Genomic DNA, 27,122 nt, shown 5'->3' on the forward strand with positions numbered 1-27,122 from the left:
TGACACGCGGTACCCCCCTACAGGTTGCACTCTGGGCTCCCGTACTGCACTCTGGGCTCCATATCTGTCCCCATATAGCTATCAGATCAAGTTTGGTATTGTTTTCATATAATTCGTGGAAGGGCAATTCATTTATGGAACAAAATTTTTACCCGTCTATAGAAATAAATGGAGTAAATTGAAAAAAAAAAAAACACAAAATAATAGAAAAAATAAATCGGAAATTCGTCGATCAGAATTATTGCGGAACCACGACACACTTTGGCTCGCTGCGCCAGAGGAGTAACTAAGTGTATAATTCTGATCGAAGAATTTCCGATTTTTTTTATTTTATAAATTTGTCTTTTTTTTCTGAACCACTGATTTGATGTCGGAAAAATACTAAAATACCGAATTTATCACAAAGAAAACCTCGGAACCTTCTCATATTTTTGTATGGGGATCGAAATTTTCCATTTCCAAAATTAAAGATTCCTTTATGGATTTTTCTGTACTGTACTCGGGACATTATGTCAATGTGTGTGATAAGACTAACATCGACTGGCAACTGTCAATTCCTCGGCATCATTTTGACATGCACCCCATTCCTGGACCTCAGTATGAGGTCCCCACAGGGCTCCGGTTCATCGCCACATGGAGACAGCTCGAAGCTCCTCACGATGGCAGCTAAGGTCACTTTCATTTCCAGCATTGCGAATTTTTGACCTGAAAAAAAAAGAATATACGGTGACAATGTTTCCTAAAGCTACTCTTTTCTGTGTGTGTGAAGTGTTTGGATAGACATTCCATATTTAAATTTGGTAATGTGACGTAAGGTTTGCAGACTCATTACTTACTTTGAGAACATGTTGGGTACGAGAAACATAATTTATTATGCTCGAGCAAGGCGTTTCTTTTCTCTTATCTAATCTAACATAACATAATATATATCAAAATATGTATTCCATAGTTACATTCATATAAAACAAAAACTAATAAAATAGTGATGGTTTATATGTGCCTGAACTAGGATTCCCTGTTTCAACCTAACCAATCTAACCTTGTTAAGAATTGGATACTTGACACATGCTGAATATTATAACAAAATTAAGCTAAATGGATAGAAAATGAGCCATCCATTATAAAAAAATTGAATTTAAAAATTCATATTGAGATTATAAAAAAATACAAGGCTCCAAATTCTTAAAAAAAAATTGGTTTTTGAACTTTCACAAAGAAGGAAGACAATAGATTACATTTTATTGAAACATAATTTGTAATAAAACTATATACTTACATAAATGCAATATTTCAGGGTCAAAATAGCAATTTTCTTGATCTTCCATACATTTAGGACAGGCTAATGTAAAGAGACGTCACATTACAATATCGTTTTGTTAGAGGCGTTTTAATCGTCAAGTGCGAGCGTCAAACTTTAACATTTCTGGCCTTCGTGTTGCTTAAATGCCACGAGTCCTATATATACATTTGATCCTCAGGAACATTTTAAGTTCCATCCTAGACTACATCGGCACTTTCCATCAGGTGAGATTGTGGTCAAATGCTTACCTTTTCGGAATAAAAAAAAAAAAAAAGATCGATTGTCATTATAACAAAAAAACTGTCAAGTAGCCAATTTAGATTGATCCTGTTCAATTATAGGGACCGTGCGCGTTGGAGGGTCTGCCATCTTGTGGCCTAAATCGGAACCATAAACATGTACATTTACACGTCAGCACGTCACGTGTTTTCTTGTGTATAGTAGGTTCTGCCATCTAGTGGGTTACATCGGAACAATAAACATCACATTTACGCCTCGCGCCAAAAATCTGACCTACAGTTCATGGACGCTCCCCATACCTAATTTATTTTTCAAGCGTATTCAACAGGGTTATAGATAGACCAAGCTAGTTATCAGGTGTCATTATGAATGATGACAAAGCTACATTTTGTCATTATAGGTACAAATGCCACATAGTTGATGATTATTTTACTGAGAATTTTTTACATCCATCGTAACAAAAATACATGCAAATCTTTAGAAAATTTGCGTTTGTATGAGACAAAGATATACGATAGATAATTTCGTGGAATGCCCTTTTAATACCAATTGCAATAGACGCATGCGGGAGTGTGGTCATGACCCTCGCTCCGGGTCGTTTTTGATGCAGAGGTTGTCCATCGCCGTTCAACGTGGCAACGCGGCGAGCGTGATGGGCCCCTTTGCGTCTGGAGGGTCGCGGGGCGAGTTGTGCGGATAGTTTTTGTGTGTCGGTTAGATTTAGGATTTAGTTCAGTTTAGGTCAAGATTTTTGTGTTTGTATAACTTTATATCTATAATTATTATATGATAACTAAAAATAATAATTATCAAATCAAATGCCTATAAATTTTTAATACCTTTGGCCCCGGGTACGTCCTTAAACTACGTCCAAAAGAGAGGTATGGGCATTGTGAATGTCATCTCGCTTTGTGTGGTAGGGCACAGCCAGTGGATGTCATTCCAGATCTAGAGCAGAGCCCAACTGGGGAAGTACCTCCACCTTACAGAAAACAGCAGCCAAATAACACTAGACCCTACTCATAGTGTTGTGTTCCTGTCGGTGAGTAAGGTTGCCAGAGCTCAATGAGGGGGGGCGGGGTTACGGTCGGCAACGCGCATGTAACTCCTCTGGAGTTGCAGGCGTACATAGGCTACGGAGACTGCTTACCATCAGGCGGGCCGTATGCTTGTTTGCCACCGACGTAGTATAAATAAATAAAAAATCTCACCAATGCAGTTCCTAGGTCCAGCGCTAAACGCAATCCAACTGAACGCGTTCCTGGCACTGTTGGAGATCTCAAATCGTTCCGGCCGGAATTCTAGGGGATCCTCGAACACATCGGGGTTCCGGTGCATGCGGAATATGTTGATCATGACCGTTGTGTCCTTTGGGAACCGCAGACCGGCCATTTCTGGAATATGTCGAGTTTTTTTATTTTTTTATTTTTATATGACTAGGGACGATGGCAAGAGGCCCGACGGTATGACGTTGGTGCCTTGGAGGATGGGACGGCCGCTAGTCTGGGATGCCACATGCGTTGACACCTTCGCGCCGTCTCACCTTCCGGGCACCAAAAATGTTGCTGGTCATGCCGCGTCCATGGCAGAAGACCTCAAACGCCGCAAATATGCCACACGGCAGTAGTTATATTTTTGAGGCGTTTGGGGTCGAAACGCTGGCCGTGGGGGCCAAGCGCGCGCCGGCTGTACAGGGACTTAGCCGCGCGCCTTATAGACGCCACAGGTGACCAGAAGGCTGGCCAGTATTTTGCTCAACGCATTAGCATTACCATTCAACGTGGCCATGCGGCCAGCTTCTGGGCACACTGCCCATCGGCAGTGACTTGGAGGACGTGTTTTATTTATAGGACCTTTATTTTAAGTTTATTTATAGTTATTATTATTATTTTTAAGTTTATGTATAATTTATTGTTATCAAATAGAATAATGATGCCAACCACTCACATAATTGTACAAACATACAAGAAGATAAAACTAAAAAGAAAATTAAAAATAAACAGAGTTTCCTAAAAACTAAACAAGACAGTAGAGTTAGACCAAGATAAGTTGGCAGCGATTTTGATAGCCCAGAAGACGGTGCAAGTGTCAAGTAAATGTCATAATTTCATAGAATTTTGACGTTTTAAATAACACTTGCACTGTCTGGGCTGTCAAAATCGATGCCAACTTATCTTGGTCTGACTCTAGCAGCCACAGCGCTGGTTTTCAGTTCACCCCAATGACTATTATTATATTTATGTCGGCGGCCGATCGTAAGATCAGGCAGGTCGTGAAATTCCGAGGCATATCTTGAAACGTGAAAATCTTCGTCGTTTTCCCTAAGTCGACGGATAATAATTTTGTATACGAAAAGGAAACAAATAAATTGAATTACACGTGTAAGGAGTGATTTCATTATATTTATTAAATAATTCTCTTAACTCAACGATGCCAAGAGTTAAAAGTGAATTTTACGTACTCCACTTACTTACTTCACTCGCTCAGTGACCCAAACAGGATCTTGGCCTCTGACACAAGAGAGTACCACTATGCCCTATCCTGCGCCACTTCGCGCCAGTTGGGTATTCCGAGGGTATTTTTTTTTGCCAAAGTGAATTTTAAGGTTTTAAATTCGTTTTATGATCATATCAAGTACCTACTCCTATCAGGTAAGACTGTTTAAGTTCCTTCAGCGCTTCTAATTTTTGCATTTGTACTTTTACGTGTGTTCTACCGCTTGTATTATGGGCTGTGCTTTGAAGAATTGTTTCACATGATGGCCACGGCTACTTTCTATCACCGCACCGCTCGCCGTCGGCAGGGTGTTCATCCTCTCACCCTAGAAACTAAATGGTCGCGTACTGTGCGGTTTAAGGGCGTCCGCTGGCTGGCGCGGGTGCACGAAGCGGGCGGGGTGGGTGCCATTGTAGGTAAAATCCGTCGCACGCGTCCGCGCCAGTTAGCGTTGCTCGTACCGTACTATTTTTCGATAATCCGCTCGCCCGCTCCGTGCACCGTGTACAGCTAGCGGGCACCCTAAGATGAACTTCTTCCCGCGGACGCTCCGGCTATGGAATGAGGTACCTGCCGACGTTTTCCCGAGGGTCTACAGTCTGAGGTTCTTCAAAAAACCGGACAAGTGCGAGTCGGACTCGCCCACCGAGGGTTCCGTACTTTTTAGTATTTGTTGTTATAGCGGCAACAGAAATACATCATCTGTGAAGATTTCAACTGTTTAGCTATCACGGTTCATGAGATACAGCCTTGTGACAGACGGACGGACGGACAGCGGAGTCTTAGTAATAGGGTCCCGTTTTACCCTTTGGGTATGGATCCCTAAAAGGAGTGTACAGATTATTAAAGGGTCGGCGACGCGCATGTAACACCTCTGGAGTTGCACGCGTCCATAGGATACGGTGAAAAAATACTCATCTTACAGAAGGTCAGTAGAGCAGAAGGAGCGATGCTCTTCTTTTCTGACTGTGTCTAAGCGAAGTAAAGCCTGACCAATAATATATGATCACGCGCCATATTGCGGAATTTCATTGGAACTAAATTTTTCATACTAAACTGAACTGTCACCCTTACATGAGAATAACAGCGCCCTCTTGACAATGATCATATATGACTGGACGGGCATTATGAATGTATGCAGATTTTCAAATTCAGAATTGATTGTCTATTATTTTTTAAGGTTATACAGATGTAGTGAATAATCCTTTCCCATCGTGTTTTACAGAAACGTACGAACGTGTAATGCTATTTCAGTCAGTCTCAGTACAAAATGTACTGAGGTTGACTGAAGTAGATAGCATGACAAATACGAACGATCCCCAGAAAATACGAGGGGAAAGGATTATTCATTGTGACTATCCTCGAGCCGCCCAACATATACGATTATAGCAGCTGAGAAAGTTTGAGTCTAGTTGTATTCAGAATTAGGTTGAATTTCATTTAAATAAAAATTAAACGAGAGAAAAGAAATGCTAGGTCTTGTTTTAAAGAAGGTTAAGATTCCATTGAAAGAGAGTTAGGTACAATAATTTGGGGCCACTTGATACATGAATACTTAGCTACGAGATTGAATACTAAAATGCTTACCGACGTCTTTAGGAACCATTCTCTGGATCATGGGAACAGATGGGTATAAACGGAGGCTCTCCTTGATCACGCACTCTAGATATTTCATCTGTTGCAGCTCGCTGTTGGATTGAAACGAATAATAATTAAATAATTCAGCTTATATAAATCCCACTGCTGGGCACACGCCTTCTCTCAGCGAGAGGGCTTGGCTTATAGTCCCCACGCTGGCCCAATGCGGGTTAGGGGCTACACATATTTACACCTTTAAATTTCTTGGCAGATATATGCAGGAATGCAGGTTTCCTCACGATATTTTCTTTCACCAAAAAACTTATTGGTAACGAGCTGGAATTTGAACCCGCGATCTCTAGGTTGAAATTTTGACATCAGCCCGCGTAGCCAACGTGCCAATCGTTAACGCTCCGTAGCGTAGTCATCCCTCTCTATCACTTCTATATTGGTGCGACAGTGACAGTTGCGTTTCGTTCGCTAAGGGGCGGTAACGATTGGCATGTTGGCTACGCGGGCAGATCCACTCGGCCACCACCGCTTAAGAGACACAATAGGTATTATGATATAAAAAGTTTTGGAAACTGGATTAATCTCAATGAGGTCTAATTTACCCTCTAGGTTCGAAGGTCGCAGTTGATTTCGTAAAACCTACAGGCATTCGTTTTCAGTTCATACTATTATATTTTATCTATGTCGGCGGCCGATCGTAAGATCAGGCAGATCGTGAAATTCCTAGGGATATCGTGAAACGTAAATCTTCGTCGCGTTCCCTGAGTCGACTAAAGGGGGCGTAAAATCAGGGTATTAGAAAGAGACAAAAGATATGGCGCACTGCGCGAGTCTTGCAATGGAAGAAAATGCCATCGCATGAGCTTTTACCTTTTATCTTATGAGAAGTGACGAAAGAGCTTGTTAGAGTGGAAGGAAAAGTGTGTGAAGAACACCTTCGTACCTGCTAAACGAATCTAAATCTTTCAAAGCTCATACCTAAACGTGGGGTCTCTTTTTAAATCGCCGCCTAAAACTTCCTCCTGCTCTTCTAGAATCTTCCGCTGCACTTCTGGATGGTTCGCGATACAGTATAACCCGTACACGGTGCCCGACGCAGTTGTGTCGTGGCCCTGGAAGAGTAGTCATTTCAATTTAGGATTGCCATACGTCAAATTTTTCTTTAGGATATTTTTGGTCCTTTGTCGGGATTGCGGGGGGACTTGCGAGTGCAAAGTTTTTAAGAAACCTTAACTAACCACTAGAAGCTAGATAAGTTTGGAGTTGAGCAATGGAAAGGAAAGCTTGTGTTAGTTACGAGTATGTCATACTAGGTTTAAGTCCACTGCCAGGTGGCTTGGGTTCGACGACGGTGCCGCCCTTCCACACATCGATTGAAACCCCTTTTCTACCCTACCTATGTATTATCTAACCCTTTGCTTATGAATTACTTATGATTGTTATATATGATTTATAATTGTTAAACATTTTTATGTCATACTAGCCATGGCGTATTGTGGCAAGTTGAAGGGCTAATGCCCGCGAAAGGTTTTGCAAGATGGAGATTTAATAGGAGGACTTTTGTAGAGATAACCGACTAGTAAATATCAGGAATTTTAGGACTATTGTCAGTGGGGTGAAACTGGACTTTCCAGGCGCACTCGGCTCCGTTCGGCTGTTGTGCAGCACAGCCGCACGTGCAGTGCAGCACAGATAAGATAATGACTTGAAACTTGTCAACCCTAAATAGCCAAAAGCGATTGTGCAATAAGTATGTATTTGTCTACTTACACACCGTGCCATACTTATACACCGTGTGATCGTAAAACCCGACAGAATTTTTGAATTCATTAGGAGTAAAAAATGTTATAAGAGTTTTGGTCAAATTCAGGATAAAAATCCGATAAAAGGTTCTGCGTTTTCTGCACATGACATGTAATTTCTTTTTACATATTTGCGAAAAAAAAAAAACATTACAACGAGTAAGTAAAGCGTTTTTTATTTCAGATAAAAAATTCGACTTTCCTATACTTTATAACTTTAATGTCTGTCAGTATAAGGTATGTCTAAACCAAGGCACATAGAGGCAGCGTCGCAGCTAAAAACGCGTTTTCCACTAAGTTATTACAGAAACAAATTTTCAGAAAAATAGCCATTATAGAATGTGAACTGTCGTGAGAACAAAAAAACACGTGAGTGTAAACCGTAGAATTACTTTAATTGTCCTTATCTCTAAAAACAAGACACAAGACCGATTTCAGAAAACTTTCTATGTTAGTCTCTAAGTGCGGTCAAGAATACATCTTTAAAATCTGTCGGGTTTTACCAGCCCACGATGTATAAGTATGGTATGTGTATATCGTCGCATAGTACTCATAGTACAAGCTTTGCTTAGTTTGGTGACAGATAGATCTATAAAAAAAAAGCGGCCAAGTGCGAGTCGGACTCGCCCATGAAGGGTTCCGTACTATTTATGACATATTAAAAAAACTACTTATTAGATCTCGTTCAAACCAATTTTCGGTGGAAGTTTACATGGTAATGTATATCATATATTTTTTTTAGATTTTTCATTCTGTTATTTTAGAACTTACAGGGGGGGGGGGGGGGGAAGGGACACACATTTTTCCACTTTGGAAGTGTCTCTCGCGCAAACTATTCAGTTTAGAAAAAAATGATATTAGGAACCTACATATCATTTTTGAAGACCTATCCATAGATACCCCACACGTATGGGTTTGATGAAAAAAAAATTTTTTTTTAAATTTTATGACGTATTAAAAAAAAAACTACTTACTAGATCTCGTTCAAACCAATTTTCGGTGGAAGTTTGCATAGTAATATATATCATATATATTTTTTAGATTTTTCATTCTGTTATTTTAGAAGTTACGGGGGGGGGGGGGACACACATTTTACCACTTTGGAAGTGTCTCTCGCGCAAACTATTCAGTTTAGAAAAAAATGATATTAGAAACCTCAATATCATTTTTAAAGACCTATCCATAGATACCCCACACGTATGGGTTTGATGAAAAAACATTTTTCGAGTTTCAGTTCTAAGTATGGGGAACCCCCAAAATTTATTGTTTTTTTTCTATGTTTGTGTAAAAATCCTAATGCGGTTCATAGAATACATCTACTTACCAAGTTTGAACAGTATAGCTCTTATAGTTTCGGAAAAAAGTGGCGGTGACATAATCGGACAGACAGACGGACATGACGAATCTATAAGGGTTCCGTTTTTTGCCATTTGGCTACGGAACCCTAAAAATGATATGATATGATCCTTCCGGCCGATTTCGACCATGTCCACGACCAAAACACGTCCTATAAGGACAAAATATGTCCTATTAAGGTTAGTGATCCTCAGTCAAGTAACTGTGTGAACGATGGGAGCAGTGATTTATTACTTTATTTTTTTGATGATGATCTTTCCGGCCGATTTCAACCATGGCGACCACTTCGACTCCTAGTTAGCTCGGCGCTCAAGGGCCCGAAGATGGCTGACGTAGCCGATCTTCGAGGTGAACCCCCGCGCACATTGAGGGCACGTGAGGACACCAGCTAGGTAGAGGTAGTGAATGGATGCAGGCTGGCGTGTTTAGCGTCGAGGTCAGCTTTACGTTGCTCCTCGAAATCGCGCACATTGTCCTGCACCAGCCTGCGCTACTCAGGAAGAATACGAACCTTCCTGCTGACAGGGCTCAATGTTGCACCTTTTCATGTGTCGTTTCTGAACATCTTTGTATGGGAGGAGTTGTCCGTCAAGTTTCCGCTTACCCTCCTCTAGTTCAGAATATAAGATGCGCTTCGCCACTCTCTCCTCCGCCGTACGCGGTACGTTAAAAAAATAATTAAATTAGAATCGATCTCATGGCTTACATCAGTTTCTTCAATACGTACTTCAAACATAAACGTGAGCACTTCGTCGCGTACGCAGTCGTCACTGATCTGTTTTCCATCTACTTCAGCCAATAGCAGTAAATCTAAGAAGGCGTGCTTGTTTTTCATACCTGTAACACAATAGTATATTGTGTATTAAGGGCGGTAAACAAGAATTAACGAGCAAGTGTTAATGCGAGGGCTTATTTAACACGAGTTCGTAATTGTTGTACTGCCCGTGGCACACACAATGTTTTTCATCACATTTCACAGTGTTCAATATTCCACAAAAATTACCCATGCTGTTTATCGCTAGATCGATCAAGAAATGCATTTTAAACGCAAGACTAGAACACCCAAAAGTCTATTTCAAATACTTTTTTTATAAAAAATATTTAATATTTCATGATCTTGACTGAATACGAAGAAAGTAAAATACGTGCGTGTTTAAAAAAAAATAAAAATTATTTTTGAGGGTAAATTTCATTAACAATTTAGGCAAAAGTATCGTTATATTTATGGAGAAAAATGTACTTGAAAAGTAAAACGCCCTGGAGCACAAACGTATCACTGTCAGCCCGAATAGATAGAATTTATTCTAGAAACAATCTAGACTAGTATTTTTTATAAAAAAAAATTTCTGTATGACTATATTTTGTGAAATTTTTAGTATTACATTTTATCTATGAATTATATTCATTAGTATTATATATGGAATAATATTTACAACATCAATAAATTGCTCTGATAATTAGATTAAGATAATTATATGTAATACTGTCTTACTATTCATAAGTGCTTGTTGCTAGGCCTACATGAATAAAGTATATTTGAATTGAATTGAATTGACAATGACCCACTTTCAAAGCGTGAAGAATGAATAAAAAAGGTACCGACCCAATTCCGAACTCTCAACCAACTTCTTAGCGTTGGCAGCATTCAACTCTTTCCTCCTGGCTTCTATTACTTCCTTCGTATGTCTGGTCATGAACTCGATCGCCTTATCGTGTTTCCTCTTGTGTGGTGTCAGCGAGAAGAAGAAATTGTTGCCCATGAACACGTCTCTCATTCTGGTAGCCATGATTTGACTTATGCTGAAAAAGTATCGGTAATATTTGAAGTATTAAAACTGTTTTTAGCTATATATATAATACCGCACAATAGAGATTAAGATGCAGAACAGATTCCTACTTAAGAGCGAAGAAAATCTTTATGATCCTAACGAAATAACGGTACTTTTTCTATGAAATTCCATTTCGGTTTCCACTAAACCTTCGTTTTCAATTGCGTAATATTAGTAGCTGTCATAATTTGACGTTTCAGGGATAGTGAACATTTTTTTACTGTACATATTATTATCAATTATTTTTATATGAAGTAAATATTTCTTGCATGAACTCTTATTTGACTGATTTTCAAAGTGGGCAGTTCCCTTGAACGTAATTTCAAACACATTCGCACGTTCAAACTGTTGAAAGCCGAATGACATGAGTCATGACGTAAATAATTATGCAATTTGTTTGAAATGGAGGGTAGATAGATGTAAGGATGCACTTTCGGATCTTCACTTCACTTCACTTCGGATAAACAAATCACTTTGATTTTGATGTCGATCGCTTCAGCATAATATTAAAAGTTTATAGGTTTCGCTTAAAAAAAAATTGTTTTGCAAATTTTGAACAAATTGAAAACATATACACCTAGTTTTTCATTGTGTAAATAACATACAAAAAAACATGGAGAATGGAAAATATTTAGAAGTGGAAAAAGGTTTTCTCTTTTTGTATGGAATAGTACGTGCGTACGTTCCCTCTCAAATATAGGTATCAGTACCCCTAGTGTAAATTTATTCGATAGCGTGACGTGACGTGCGCGTTTGCGTTAAGTACCTATATTCTAACTTTACTCTTTGGCATGAAGTCTCATTTTTTATGGGATTTAGAAACGGCGCGCCAAGTGCGCGTTTCGGAAACTCAAAATCCCACACAAAATGAGACTTAACGCAAACGCGTACGTCACGTTTCGCTATCGAATAAATGTACACTAGGGGTACAGGTAGTTTTAGTTAGTCTGTATTAAATGTATGCAAGTTTATAGTAATTTATGTGATAGCTGCATAATGAAATGCTAGAGAGACGACCACATAGAGTGTGGGTATATGAAATGAATTGAAAGCGACTTGCATAAAACATCAGTAATTAAAATGATTGAGGTAATAAGTACTAAAATAATTAGGTTATGCAAACTTACTCGTCGATAGATTTAACATATTTGGAGTCTTTTTCTTTTTGCGCATCTAGGGACACCCCCATTATTGTTTCTGTAAAATAAAACAAATATGAATTTAAAAAATTGCCTTTGTAACAAGGAATTTGCATTTGTAAATACAGTTACCATAAGAAACAATTCATGATTTTTTTCATAGTTTTGGACCCATGGTTCAAAAGTTAGACATTTTTTTTATTTATTTAACTTTATCAAAAAATGGTTTTTGGAGGTCCTTATTCGCTTTGAAAGACCTATCCATCGATACCCCACACTCCACACTATTGAGTGATAGCAAAAAAAAAACGAAAAATATCATTAGGTATCGGAGGCGTACCCTTAAAAAAAATTTTTTCGTACTTTTTGTTTTATTGTATTGTCGCCATGCATGATTTATGTATCCATACCAAATTGCAGCTCTCCAGCACTAACAATCACGGAGCAAAGCCGCGGACGGACGGCCAGACGGACATGGCGAATCAATTAAAAATGGAATATCCTGTCAAAGTCCGGACATCGCCCTAATCTCTAATAATCCTGGTATTTTCTGGGCCGTCACACATCCACCCATGCAAAATATAAAAACGGCCATTAAATCCCTCGTTCCAAAACTTTTCGTCGGCCACTAGCTCCTGAACTCGCCACCATAATGCTGTCGCTATAGCAACCTTCCCTGTCCTCTGCCCAACTCCAAGCTTTTTGCTAGTTCCTAAAAGCCCTGATACTCGCCAACCCCCCGCAATCCTGACAAATATAAACAAAAAGAAAAGATGTACCTGTAATGTTATCCAACGCCGCCATAGCCATAACCGGGATCAGTTCTATCGATGAACCATCGGCCTTTTTCTTCAATGTATCGCACAAAATATTCCCATTCTTCAAAAACACGGGAAGGAAGGTGTGGAGAATGTTATAATGGAAGGCCGGGGTGAGGAATTTGCGATGGCTTCTCCATTTTGGACCTGAAAGAATATAATTTTAATTTCACCTGTTTTATAATAGTACATTACTAAGTACGAGTTGTGAATTGCCTATTAACATGTGCTCGGATTAACATGTGTTAATCGTTTTACAGTAGGTACAATACGGTGCTACCTTACCACACTAGTCCGATAATTAGCACATTACGTAACTATGTCGAAGATTTAACACATTCACTGCCGGGAACCCACCTGGTGGGCGCTCATGAACTTTGTTCAGATGCCGGACAACCCGCTGGGCGGGTTGTTTTGTACGCAGCTATAGACCACCGGTTTCTAGGGTAGTGCGCCGTTTTTTGTCTGGCAGTGAATGTGTTAAAGGGCCATAATGTACTCTATAACACGGTGTACGATACATGTGTGAATAGATAATTCGCAACTCGTGTCGATTTAAAACACTCCCTACGGTCGTGTTTTAATTTTACGCCCCTCGTTGCGAATTTCTTTTTCTTCGCACTTGTATCGTAATGTACTATTTCAACTTATACTGAAAAATAAACTTTTCATGAATAGCTTATTCATAAACTAGCTAAGTTATGTTGTCGTTTTTTCATCAGATATCGATAAAATTTGGTGAATAGATAGTTCCCTATTTTGTCCAATAAGCGCATATTCTAAAAAAATCTTCCTTTGAGTTATGAAAACGTCAATCTTCGTAAGATTGTGATTAAGTTTGGTAAGTTTGAAGAGCTCCTTATTCTGTGCGTATGTGCAAATGTATGCAATTTTACGAAGGGTTGAAAATACCATAACATGATTTCGTAGCTCAGACACTTTTTCTACAGATTAGGGAAATCTATATTTCCATCAAGCTTTATTAAATTCTGACGAAAAAATATAATCTAAATTAAAGTCGCCCCTTTTACTGCCTTAGAATTTTGAAAATAAAGCGCACATCGGATGCGTGTGCACGACGTCACGCAAGCGTGTGCCGTGTGCCGTCTCTCATATGGATCTGTATATTACAACTCGACAGTGCACGTCTACACGCATCCGGTGTGCTCTGGTTTAATCGTGTAGGTCGTGTCAAAACCCGTTCGAAACCATAACAAGTGTTTAAGCCTGAACAGGCAGTACTATAACATTTCATTTAGTCAATATCTCGTTTTTAACACCCGATGCAGAAAGAGGGGTGTTATACGTAAATTATGTGTGACTAATGTCTGTCTGTTTGTGGCATTGTAGCTCTCAAACGGATGGAGCGATTTTGATGCGGTTTTCATGTGAAAGCAGGCTTTCTTACGGTGGTTCTTTGAAAATTGGTCCAGCAGTTTGAAGAGTATCAGTTCTTTTCCAATATGATGCAAGGCATTTTTTAACTGTTTTTGCTTTGCTTTATACTCTGTATTTTTAGGTATTTAAATAAAATAAACAAAATCTACCCTTAAATGGCTCCTTGAGCCAGTTGAGTGTAGGTGAAAACATTACATGATCAAAGAATGTACCTAGGTTAAAGTCAGGTCGTTCAGTGACAGGTTTATGCGGTTTTGTATTTGGTTGGTTAACCAATAAATGTTATAAGTACCTTAAAATATACAAATTGTTTGTTTACTTTTATTTATATACCTAAATACAGAGTATAGGCCTATACCGTTAACATACCTGTCGACGTCAAAAGACCGTCCCCTAACCAGGGCCGCAGGAAGTCGTAGGATATCCCCTTGGTTATTATTTCTGTGCTTGATATCAGTTGCTGAAAAATAATATATATAGAATTAAAGAGCTACTGTTGATGGGTTCGTCTATGGTGTTAATGAATTACATACAAAACAGCCTAAAGCTTAGCGGTTTTGGCATAAGATAAATATCAGGACCCGGGTATGTCCTTCAACTACTTCCAAAAGAGAGGTATGCGCACTGTGAGTGTCATCACGCTTTGTGTGGTAGAGCACAGCACAGCGGATGTCATTCCAGATCTAGAGCAGAGCCCAACTGGGGAAGTACCGCCACCTTACAGAAAACCGCAGCCAAATAACACTAGACCCTCATAGTGTTGTGTTCCTGCCAGTGAGTGAGGATGCCAGAGTACAACGAGGGTGCGGGGTGTTAGGGTCGGGAACGCGCATCTAACACCTCTGGAGTTGCAGGCGTCCATAGGCTACGGTGACTGCTTACTATCAGGTAGACCGTATGATTGTTTGCCATCGACGTGGTATAAAAAAAAGAAAAGTGTAATACATAATTGTGGCTTTCCGTCAGAGAAATAATAATTTATGTATAATGTGCTTTTGACGATTCAAAAGAGATTGTAAAATCCTATTTGAATAAATGTCTTTATTACTTTTTACTTTTTTTTTCATATGCATAATGATCTTTTCATCAAAAAAGATCATTATGCATATGAAACGGAAGTCTTTATTATCCCTTTACGGCCGGGAAAAATATTTTGCAAAGATTCATAAAAAATGCATGTGAACCGTTTTTAATTGATATAAAATACGCGTATAAAATGTTTAAAAAAATCCTAGTGTCCTTTATCATAAAAAAAATCGCGTGCACGAAAGTGACGTTCAGGAACTATCTGGAAATGCACGAACGTGCAAATTCATTGAGTTTTGTAAAATAATATGACTAAAACGCAACATTTTACAGAACAATGCATGTGTATGCTGCACATGCATAGCATATGAAGTAATCAGTATTCAATTTAGCATAATTATCACAATTTTCTTTAAGAATCAACATCTTAACGATTAAAGAATGATTAAAAACAATAATAATTGTTGATAACAATAATAAAGTACTCTCAATTCAGTACATCTAAAGGAAATGCCTGAAAAAATTATTTTGACGTGTAACGAACACGTTGCATTTAATACAACGAGTAATAGCCCTGCTGAAGTAGTCTGAAGCAGTCTGAAATTGGCGGGCTCTTGGAGATTTGGTATCGTCAAATTGAAGCATCATCTGAAACATCACTCAGACGCCTCAGACATGCTTCACTACGTCGTTTTCTTGGTGGTTTAACCAACATTTCTAAGATTTTGAAGCGAAAATCGAGTAAATCCAGTATTTCGCACCTAGGACGGCCTATGGCATCACAATCAAGCGAATATCCATAAAATGAATACTGATTCATTCACATGTAAAAAGAAAGAAAGAATTTAGTTTCAGTGTCCATCTCCTTGTTTAAAAAAAAGTCTCCCATGGGTTTATTAGTTCATAACTTTTTCTGAAGCTGTAACATACACGTATGACCGAATCTTTATCTCCCATCTCTTGACAACCTTAATGCTGATCGTTCCCGAGCAGTTCGACAGTAGGAAAACATATTTGTTGTCTTTCCTCCTAACTAGTGACACTGGGTCTGTCACAATCAGCAGATCTTTAGGTACATCTCATCGTATTCGTCGTTGATTCTTTGATTTCGTTTTCAATTCATTCAAAAACCGAATAAGGGAATTCTTCGAGGTCATCGTATAATTCCTCAATATGTGATATACTCGTATCATTATTGCACAAAATTTCAAGGAATTTTTTGCCTCTTAATGGACGCTTAAAAAAAAACACAAATCTAACATTACAAAACGAAAAGTATTATAAAACTATCAAACATATGACTATTTATTTTGATTTGATTTTCTGCGCAGAAGCCGGATAGACAAAAACTTGCAAATAGTTATGACCATCGATTTACGGGCTACGGCCGAACCCACAAATTCGTGCACTTCTTTTTTACGAGCATGTAGTTTCCCCTTAATAACTTATTGTTACTCTAATTTGTGATAAATAAACACACATAACTCTTTTACTGTAATAATTAAGTGTTAAATAACAAGTTTGATACCAAAATTATACAAAATTAAGAACTTACGTGTGCCACTGCTCCCATCAAAAAATGCCACCATCTTCAAAGCAGTCTCGCGACGGACTGATCCTACTGACCTGCGGTATTTAGTACTGAAACGTGTCGCTAATGTCTGCAGATTCGATCGGAATAGGTCTGAGCTCGAAAAGACAATTTACTTGCGAGCAGGATTTTTTAAAAGTAATTTGCAGAATTATATCGAACCGGTCGTAAAGGGTTATGGTTCATGTGCGTAAGAATCCGGGCAGTTAACTTTCAATGTATTGCCCACAGACCTTTTTCACACATAATGGCCATGTATTAGGTATAGTTTATACGCCGCCTTTATACTAAACAGCAATACTCGTTACAATAGCATTTGTAACGAGTTTTATTGCTTGTCAAAAGGTAATAAGTTGTAATACGGAGAAGTGAGTTTCGACCTAAACACAGTTTTATTAAAGCTTAAAGTTATTTATTATGTTTCTTGAACAAAAGATATCCTTACACATAGTAGTAGTACTTAGTCGTAAAACACTTTTACAGTACATATGGGGCTACTTTATAGCACTAGTGCGAGAAGTAGCATATTACGTTACTGTGTCGAACATTTAAAGGGCCATATGTACTGTAAAACGTTGTACGATACATGTGCGAATAGGTAATTCGCAACTCGTGTCGATTTAAAACACTCCCTTCGGTCGTGTTTTAATTTATCGCCACTCGTTTCGAATTTCCTATTTTTCGCACTTGTATCGTAATGTACTATATTGTACAAAAAGAAACAGAAAACAGGAAATAACACACATTGTTTGTACAAAAGCGAACTTACAAGAAGAGGGAACAATAAGTGACAAAATAATACAACAATAATAATAATAATTGGAAAAATTACTGTCTTGGGAGTTGGGTGAGACTTGAACTCACTTAATAACGCTCGCTTCGTAGCATCGTTCACAGAAGTATCTGCTTCTTAAAAATTAATTTAGTATGGGTAGCACATCGTTACTGCTGAATTTCCAATATGGCTTGGAACTCCGGTAGCCGTCCAAGAAGTGTAACGTTCTTACGGTAGATGTCGCTAGGGTCCCCTAGCAAATTTGCCACCATATAGGTATATATGGTGGAAAATTTTCTGCCTATGGGTTAAGTCTTGGTGACTTAGATGGCAGAGCGCTGGAGTATCGATCCAGAGGCCGTGAGTTCAAGCATCACCCAAGACAGTAGTAATTCCACTTTTATATATATTCTAAGCTTATTATCATTATAATAATCGTAATTATTCAGTAAATGTCATTAGTTCGATTTCTCTAAAAAGTCCACTGACAAGTACACATTATCAGCAGTTTGTTTACTAACACTACTTACATTTTCATGCAACACGGAGGAAACAATTTTTTATCAAAACACGTTAATTGCGTATACACGTAATCAATAATCCACTTCCTATTGAATACTAGTTCTAAATTCCTTTAGTCCATCGCTTTCACCCAATAGCCCAGTTCATTTTAGATTCCATCAACTCTCAAATAGTCCTTACACCCTGGCGGGTGCTGCCTCTGCGTGCGTCCCATGACGAGGGCAAGGGCAGCATCCGCTAGGTGTACCCCTTATATTTCATTAAAGTGTCAAAAGGGACTCTACGTGTTGGCTTCGGCTCCGCGGACGCCTCCCAAAGGTCCGGAACACCATTGTTCCGTGATGGGAAAGAAATAATACTATAACTATGTGCTTGATATGTAATATTTAAAATACATACATATTATGAATAAATGAATATTATTATGAATATGCCGCACACTGGTGGAATCTCGCCTTTAGACTCTGTAAATGTGAGTAAAAATTTTTATAACAAAATACGTTAGCAGGTTCTTGAATATTCTTACGTACGAATTTATATTAAACGTAGAGAGTAAGAAACATATATTTATTCGTAAACACGTAAACACAAACGCGACAGATTACATAATACCGGGTTGATAATACTCGTAAAATCAAAATCAAATTAAAAAAAAGATTTATTTAGATTTTATTATCAACTATTAAAAATTATAAAACCTTTAGATTTTCTCTTTTTCCTACAAATTAAATATTATTTTCAATGTACGCTGTCATCAGTCTGTTTGACGTTGCTTGTCACGCTTTAAACATAACATGCAACACATTGCGTCTTCGAATAAACTTTAAAGTGTAATAAAAAAAAACATAATTTATTTTTAAAAGTTGTTGAACAAATGTCGGTCAGTTTGAGAAGTACAACCAACAGTTTAATTTATTGCTCCCGTTACAGGAAACACCCGGTATAACAAAAACATAGAAAGAAGTGCCACGAAATGGCCTCATCTCAGCATGTTGCTGGCGGCAAGTAAAAGTACAAACTATAGGCAACTCGTATTAAGTCTGGAGCAGGGATCGGAAACTGGTATTTTTTGTATGGGAACGAAAACGGTATTTTTTCGTTCTTTGTTAATTACTTCATTTCTAATTAGGCAATCTAATAATACGAAGTCATTATCTGAAAACACAACTGAGCCCTACATTTAGAGTATAAAATAAACCGAAATATATGGTTATTTCGATGTTTTTGCAAAAAACCGGTTCCGATCCCTGGTCTGGAGGCTTGGTTAAAAAAAAAATTGATTTTATTTTAGGCAAGCATCCATATGAAATAAAGTGATGCGCAGAGAAATGTAAAATGACTCAAAAGTATAAAAAGTAAAATAACTGTAAAACAATAATATTTTTTAATTACAATTTAAAATAAAATAAAATAACGACTTCCGGTTCGCATCTTGATGCAGAGACAGCCAAAACCTTATTGGACTGTGCAAATCCTCACTAATCGTGGCTAGGATAGAGTTCTCAAAGCTGCGCAGCCTACTCCAAAAGGACGTCACTCTACACCGAATTACGCCAAAGAAATCGGGGACACGAGCTCCCGCAAACATACTCGACGCACTACACCACCTTGACAACTTCATCAGGATTCTGAAGGCGTCGTTATATTGTACCCTTAGGGTGTTAATTGCTTTCCTGGTGAAGTTGGTCCAAAGTTGCCCTGTGTAGAAGCTTTGACAGTATGCTCTAAAAAGCGTCACTTTGACCTCGTCAGAGCACCTGCGCGCGAGCATGTTGCACCTTACTGATAAGGCTCTTAAGTAAGTTAAGTTGGTGATTGAGTAAATACTGTTCCAGTTTTGACATAAAACTATGAATACTTTGCAGGTTTCTCAAGGGAGGAGGGATATTATTCCAGACCTTCGACGCAGCATAGCGAAAACTTCTCCAAAAGGCTGCTGACGCATGGCGCGGCGTTATTTCTGATCACTACTTTTGAACCATCCTGTAGTATTTTTGGCTATTTGGTTCGTACTTTGTAAAAGGTCAAACCAGTTCCATATTGCTCAAAAATAAACGTTGTTAACCTTCAGAAAATACCGGAAAAAAGTAAAAATAATCAAACAGCGGTGTATCATACAAAATGGAGGCCTAGCTAAGATGGCAATCGTCGATAGAAAACGCTAATCGAAATTTAAACAATAATAAATATCATAGCATAGGACATTATTACATTTATTACAAATTGACTAAGCCCCACAGTAAGCTCAGTGGGCTTGATAAAGTACAACAGGATAAGACCACTATTTATCGGCGACTAATTAATTGCTTATTTCAACTCTAAAGCTAGGAGAATACGAGTAAGTTGCATCCATTGAAAACGTCCCGCCTTTATTCATTAAAAATCATTTTTTTACACTTTTTTTAAACGTTCGTAAATCGTAACACACAACTAGCGGCTACTACAATGTGGCGAGAGGGGCGGGGATAAATGGCGTCGAAATGAAAAAGTTTTATTCCAGAAATCATTTTCCAAAGATACCTTTTTTATATACCGGGCCCCAAACGAAGACCGGAGGGAATCTGGACAGTCCTTAAAGTAAAGTTGGGCAACTTTGAGAGAATGGAACGTAAAAAGAGCATACCTGGGTCGCCTAGCAGGAGGACGTCCTTCGTATCATTATTATTCATATACTGTATTTACAAAAACAATATACATAATGGACAGATACAGATATAACTAGCTTAAATCTAGAATAGGCCCTTGAGGCATTGTACCAAGGATGCTGCTGATGATTTCCTCGCAATACTGATACGTTGTGCGAGGAAGCCGCCGGCTCTTCGGTAATTTCTGTAAAATATCTTTCTCGTATTTTTAAATTGGCCCATTAAAAATGGAACAATAAACCAAAGAACGTAATAGTACCGGTATTTTTTGAATGAAAATTCAAAATTCAAAAATTTATTCTTCAAGTAGGCTTCAAGGGCTCTATTACAAGTCAATACAACATTTATAGTAACATCATATAGTGACATGAAAAATACATAACAACATTTATAAATACAACAGCCAATACCTGGGTAAACATTACATTATAATAATCTTAAAATAAATAATTACTACAATACAATAGAGATGTATAGTCTCTATGGTTAAAAACACATTAAATCTGGAGATGTAAAAGGTCCCCAATGTCAGAGTACTAATAAAATTTGGAGGTGCAAAGTCCTTCCAAGTGTCAAAATAAAATTTATACTAAATAAATAAACCGCGTCTGGACTGTTAAACTAGCAGTCTCATAAAAAAACCGTGAAAAATGAAAAAAAAACCGTGACAGGTTTGTGGTAGGTCCTCCAGCGCTCATGAAAAACAAGGTCGAATCAACCTTTAAAGTTAAAAACAGCTTACAAGCAACTTTGTCATGCTACTTCGCAACATTGTGCCGGTAGTTTAAGGTAAATTGCATACAATTGCATGTGATTAAATTGCATAAGCATGTTGTCTCGATATGAAGGTGACCGAAAGTAATTGTCTGAACTCGTAAACGAGCAAAAAACTCATTGTTAATGATACAATAACAAGTTTTTACAAGCTTTTATTGAACTTGCCCTGTTATTATGTTAGCGCCACTTGCACCATCCCACTTACCCTGGGTTAACCGGTTAAACCGTTAAATCAGTGTGAAATTGTACTGGTAACCATGGTAACTCCAGGTTTAACCGGTTTACCCCGTGTTAGTGGGATGGTGCAAGTGGCCCTTAGTGTATTAGTGTTTAATGTGAGGCAAATCTTGGAAGCTAAATTTGACCTATTTCCCGATTTCCGATTGAGCTGAAAATTTGCATACCTACATATGTAAGTCGGCTGACAATACAATATTATGGTGCCATCGAGCTGATCTGACGATAGGAAGTGGCCATAGGAACTCTGTGATGAAACAACGAACCTAATGGTGTTTGAAGTTGTTAGAATTGTGTCGATGAGTATTAGTTGCCTGTGGAAATAAAAGTATTTGTACCAAAAATTAAATGAGATTAGACGATTAGGCGTCCTTTCTAAGGTCAAGCGGTAGGTACTTCACACCGGGGCAGCTTCTTCAGCTTTACATAGCTCAAGTCCAGTAGTGTATGGAGTATTGCAGCCACCTTTGGGATGGATCCGCCAAGTAGCCACCTTGGATTGTATGGACAAACGCTCTAGGAAGCTTATTGGAGATGTGAGATTGGTAGAGGCTAGACTGCAGAGCCTAGAACACCGTAGAAAGGTAGCATGTTTATCGGTATTCTACAGGATACATTTCGGGGAGTGTGCGATGGGATTACATAATCTAATCCCCCCATCTCCGTTCTGCCACCGTGGGACTAGACGCGGACTTGCGTTTCACCCTTACGTCGGTACTCTGCCGCTCATTCCCACTAAACGCTACGCATCCTAAGGAGTAGAATTCACTTCCTGCCTAGTCCTTACCCACTTCGAACCCACTAGGCAGGTTCACTACCTACCAGGCCAGACCAGACGTCAAATATTCGTCAGTTAATTTTTTTTTTTTTTTAATACTACGTCGGTGGCAAACAAGCATACGGCCCGCCTGATGGTAAGCAATATCCTTAGCCTATGTACGCCTGCAACTCCAGAGGAGTTACATGCGCGTTGCCGACCCTAACCCCCTCCCGCCCCTCGTTGAGCTCTGGCAACCTTACACACCGGCAGGAACACAACACTATGAGTAGGGTCTAGTGTTATTTGGCTGCGGTTTTCTGTAAGGTGGAGGTACTTCCCCAGTTGGGCTCTGCTCTAGATCTGGAATGACATCCGCTGTGCTGTGCCCTACCACACAAACCGAGATGACATTCACAATGCCCATACCTCTCTTGTGGACGTAGTTTAAGGACGTACCCGGGTCCATTGTACTAAGTTTCAAATCGATATGGCTATTAAATTTGTAGGTTAAAATCCACGTGCAAGATTTCATAACATCGTGATTATCGTAAAGATATATAAGTGTGATCGAATTTGAACTGTCGTGACTGTCGTCAGCATACACATACGTAACATTAAGCTCTTAAATCGTACGAGCTCACGTATTTATAGTCACTCATATGACATGTTTCGGGGAGTCTAGGCCTCGGACATATATAGTAGTAGTAGTAGTAAAACACTTTATTCTACAAAAAGAAACATAAAACAGGAAAGAACACGCATCATTTGTACAAAGGCCAACTTATCCCTTTCAGGGATCTCTTCCAATTAACAAGTTCCGTCCGAAAGCCACAAGTTTTTAAAATTCGCTATAAGCGATGCGACCGATTGACACTGTCGAAGAGAATACGGTAAGGAACGGTTAGGACCTTAAAAGACTTGACGGATCGGTGTTTGTGAGGAGGGTGTGGGGGGGGGGGGGATATCTAAGGACGGGCCTTACGGGCACTAAGAATGATGCTAGTTCAGTGGTGTCACTTACGAATTCGAGCCAATCGTGCGACCAATCGCGCGCGTAATAGAAGTAGAACTCGTGAACAATTGGCTCGAATTCATGTGCGTGACACCACTGTACTGGCCCCATTCTTATTGCCCGTAAGGCCCGTACTTAGATATATGTCTATACCTCCATTTTCAAGAGTACCTGCGTGGTGAACGTATATATCGTGACTAATACTCGTGCACTGTTAGTGCTTAAGAAGGAGACCTATAAGTCCTCCGAAACTTGTCGCACGAGTGACTAAAAATACCTGAGTTAACCGTAAAATTAGCTTAATAAGTGTGGTAATAAAAACGTATCAAACCTGTCTATGGATTAATCATGGATTAATAAAATTATTGAAAAATTCGCAATGTGCTTTTCGCAATGGAAAATAAATTGGCTAAGTTGTGAGCTAGTTGGAATGGTTTAAGAAGCGCATCTGGTGCATTGAAACGTCTAATTGTAAATAATCAATTACTAGGAATATTATTAACTACCTTAACATTGATCATCAAAAACTAGGAGTATTACTACCTTAACATTGATCATCAACAACTAGGAGTATTACTACCTTAACATTGATCATCAACAACTAGGAATATTACTAACTACCTTAACATTGATCATCAATAACTAGGAGTATTACTCTGCAGAAGATCGGGTCATTTCGAAAATCATTCATAATTCTATCACATTAGAGTACATTTTCGGGATTACTCGAATACACCTTATACATTGTATAGATTGATAAGTGATAACTGCAATGATATTCAGAATTAGGAGTAAAATAATGTAAGCTATGCTGAAAAAATGTTACATACTTAGTTTTTTTTTATACAACGTCGGTGGCAAAGAAGCACACGGCCCGCTTGATAATAAGCAGTCTCCGTAGCGTATGTTCGCCTGCAACTCCAGAGGAGTTACATGCGCGTTGCTGACCCTAACCCTCCGCACCCTCGTTGAGCTCTGGCAACCTTACCCACCAGCAGGAACACAACACCATGAGTAGGGTCTAGTACCATAGTGTTACCAAAATGTCATTAATTTGCGTAATTTTCGTAACACAATGGAATCAATTAAAATAGGGACACATTAAGTCTTAATTAACGCTATATTATACAAAAAATATCCAACTCTTTCCAATTTTAAATATCCATAGTCTCTACACAATTTAGGGGAGACCGAGGTGAGTTAAAACAGGTTACGGAGGTAAGTTAAAACAACGTCAATTTTGCGGTATTTATATCGTCCTTGACGCATATTGCGGGATCCACGGCTAACGAGGCTAAACATCGTTTTTCCAGTTCGATAATAGTTATACATGTCTCAAAATTGACGTTTCAACCAACCTCCGTTTTAATTCGCCTCGGTCTCCTCTACTACCTCGGTCTCTACTACTACTGACGTCCCGATTCGAAGAATGATTAAGACACGTTTAAGATCTTGGAAAGACCGATAACTAAACAATTGACGTTTATTTCGATTCCGCCGTGATCCCAATAAGATCTATATACGTTATTTCTAACGTCAAAGTGACATTGGTTGCCCGAATCGAGCTGCTTCTGTCAATTATACGACATACAAACGATATCTAAATGAGAACTTATCTAAACCAGAACTTACTGTTATCGTATCTCATTCTTCGAATCGAGCCGTGAGTGTATTTACTGCAGTATTTACATCAAATATACACTTACCTCAATGTATTTAGGGTGTGACAGCACAAAATATCTGTCTGACATGATGTATATGCGATAAGCATCTTTATATTCTATCGCCAAATCGGATAAAATTCCCAAAAATTCTGCAATAAAAATAGGAATTTTAATATATTTCGTTTTAAAAGATAACACACTTGAAATGTACTCGTACCTGTAGGTACGTATTAATTTGTCACGTTTTGCTTTCGAATAAATTTACACTAGGGGTACAGATATTTTTTTAAAATTGTAAAACAACAACGGACCAGTTTAAAACATTGACAACGACAACGTCAATGACTTTTTTTTTCGATCGAGACAAGACTAGCTTCTAGCTTAGAGTTGGAGTTACACCATTTAAGAATAAATACACATTAAATAATCAATAATAAATTAAATACAAGTCCTATTGAAACAAAATAACTATCAGCGTATTATTTTATATACCCGTTTCAATTAAAATTTAGAGAAGTAATAAAATTTCAGGGTCAGAAATAAGAAATGTTGTAAATTGTATTTATAAGCAGAATTTCTCTCGATACACTTCTTACGTCCTACTCCTATGGTAACGACCGTTTAAATATTCGCCCGTTTTGAATTTACACACTGTATATTTCAAGTTAACGTAATTATGTTAATTTAATTCAATTAAAGTTATACATTGAAATATTAGGTTGGGTATGTGTTAAGTCCGTTTTATTTGTTTATATTTTTTGCTATTTCTATAAAAAGTAGATACAATCTACATTTATGATAATGGGATGAAAATCAATACCTATTTATTTTTGGCAATTCTAGTAACAAAATATATCCCAGTCAGTAAAACCAAAAAGAATATAAGTATCTAACTGAGATTTTCTCGAATTTGAAAATTCTTTATTTTGGAAAATCGTATACCCACGTAAACACTATATGTATATAAAAACAGCAGCTTTTATTAGAAGTTTAATTATATCAACGATAATATTTATTAATAATCATACCCTGGGATTGTGAGCGCAGGAATGTTTTACACTGCAACTAACTGCCATTAACCAAAAAAAAACTGTAAACAGATAAACAATTTTAACATTTGTAAGCACGTTTAGAGGCAGGTTTAAATTAATAGTTTGGTAACTAATAATATATGAAACAATAAGTTTTTGTGAAAAATTTCATGCAAGCAAAATTTGGTTTTTATCGCTGACTGTACTTTTCAACAGGCAACTAATACTCATCGAGACAAATCTAACAAAAAAAATTTAGTTTACGTTATTTTATCACAAAGTTCCCATGGCCACCTGTCTCCATCAGCAGATCAGCTCGATGGTACCATAATATTGCATTGTCACCCAACTTACATAAGTACGCAAATTTTCAGCTTCATCGGAAATCGGGAAGTAGATCAAATTTAACTTGCAAGATTTGACTCGTACACACATAGGTACATACTTGTAATAAACAAAACCATTCCCACAGCCACAACCCCGGGGTATATTAATCTACATAAAGAACGTACATGAAGAACGGCTTCAGGAATTAGGTCTTACAACATTGGAGGACAGAAGGAAGCGAGGCGATCTTATTGAGACATACAAAGTCTTGTCTGGACACTACAATGTTCCAAATATTAAAGACCTATACATATCAAGCCAGAATGTAACTTGTCAAACCTCCATGTGCTAGCAACCCTAGGAAACACTTCTTGCCAAATCGTGTAGTAAATGTGTGGAACTCTCTACCAGAAACTGTTGTTAGTGCACCGTCAGTGAACTCTTTCAAAAATAGACTAGATACACATTTTAGAACATTAAAAAGTGCTAAATAAATACAAGTGCTGCGATATACACGCATCAGCTCCAAGAGCTGCTAGTGTATCAAATAAAATAATAATAATAAAACATAAATACAACTTACTATTAGAATCGCACAGGAACAAATTCCCATTGCCAATAATAGGATACGGAGTGGGTCCAGAAACATTATATTTCCTCACATCTCTAAGGAAGTAAATCCACGAAGCAACAATAAACAAAACAAGCGCGCATAATAATAAAAACAAAATCATTTTAAATGCGTGCGTCCGTGAGCAAGTGACATTCGCAACTGCCACTGTTTACT

At 38.2% G+C, this 27,122-nt stretch overlaps 1 protein-coding gene across 1 annotated transcript; it reads right to left on the minus strand.

Moving 5' to 3' along the window:
* Positions 1-411: 411 nt before the first annotated feature.
* Positions 412-27,122, minus strand: LOC133517349 (cytochrome P450 4d2-like). Its single transcript, XM_061850636.1, has 11 exons — positions 26,919-27,122; positions 25,020-25,126; positions 14,338-14,428; positions 12,532-12,717; positions 11,741-11,810; positions 10,388-10,584; positions 9,512-9,621; positions 6,605-6,738; positions 5,624-5,724; positions 2,752-2,934; positions 412-705 (listed from the first exon to the last, which is right to left on the minus strand). Exons 1-11 carry the CDS (start codon positions 27,067-27,069, stop codon positions 551-553), a joined length of 1,485 nt encoding a protein of 494 aa, XP_061706620.1. The 5' UTR covers positions 27,070-27,122; the 3' UTR covers positions 412-550.

This window comes from Cydia pomonella, chromosome 4 (assembly GCF_033807575.1).
Source record: "Cydia pomonella isolate Wapato2018A chromosome 4, ilCydPomo1, whole genome shotgun sequence".
In the NCBI taxonomy this organism is placed as follows: domain Eukaryota; kingdom Metazoa; phylum Arthropoda; class Insecta; order Lepidoptera; family Tortricidae; genus Cydia; species Cydia pomonella.

Excerpts from the sequence above, each read along its gene's own strand:
- LOC133517349 (XM_061850636.1), bottom strand. The coding sequence starts at position 27,069 with ATGATTTTGTTTTTATTATTATGCGCGCTTGTTTTGTTTATTGTTGCT. Across the intron at positions 14,429-25,019 it reads CACACCCTAAATACATTGAG|CAACTGATATCAAGCACAGA; the intron begins GTAAGTGTATAT and ends ATTATTTTTCAG. Across the intron at positions 9,622-10,387 it reads GGTTGAGAGTTCGGAATTGG|GTATGAAAAACAAGCACGCC; the intron begins GTCGGTACCTTT and ends ATTGTGTTACAG.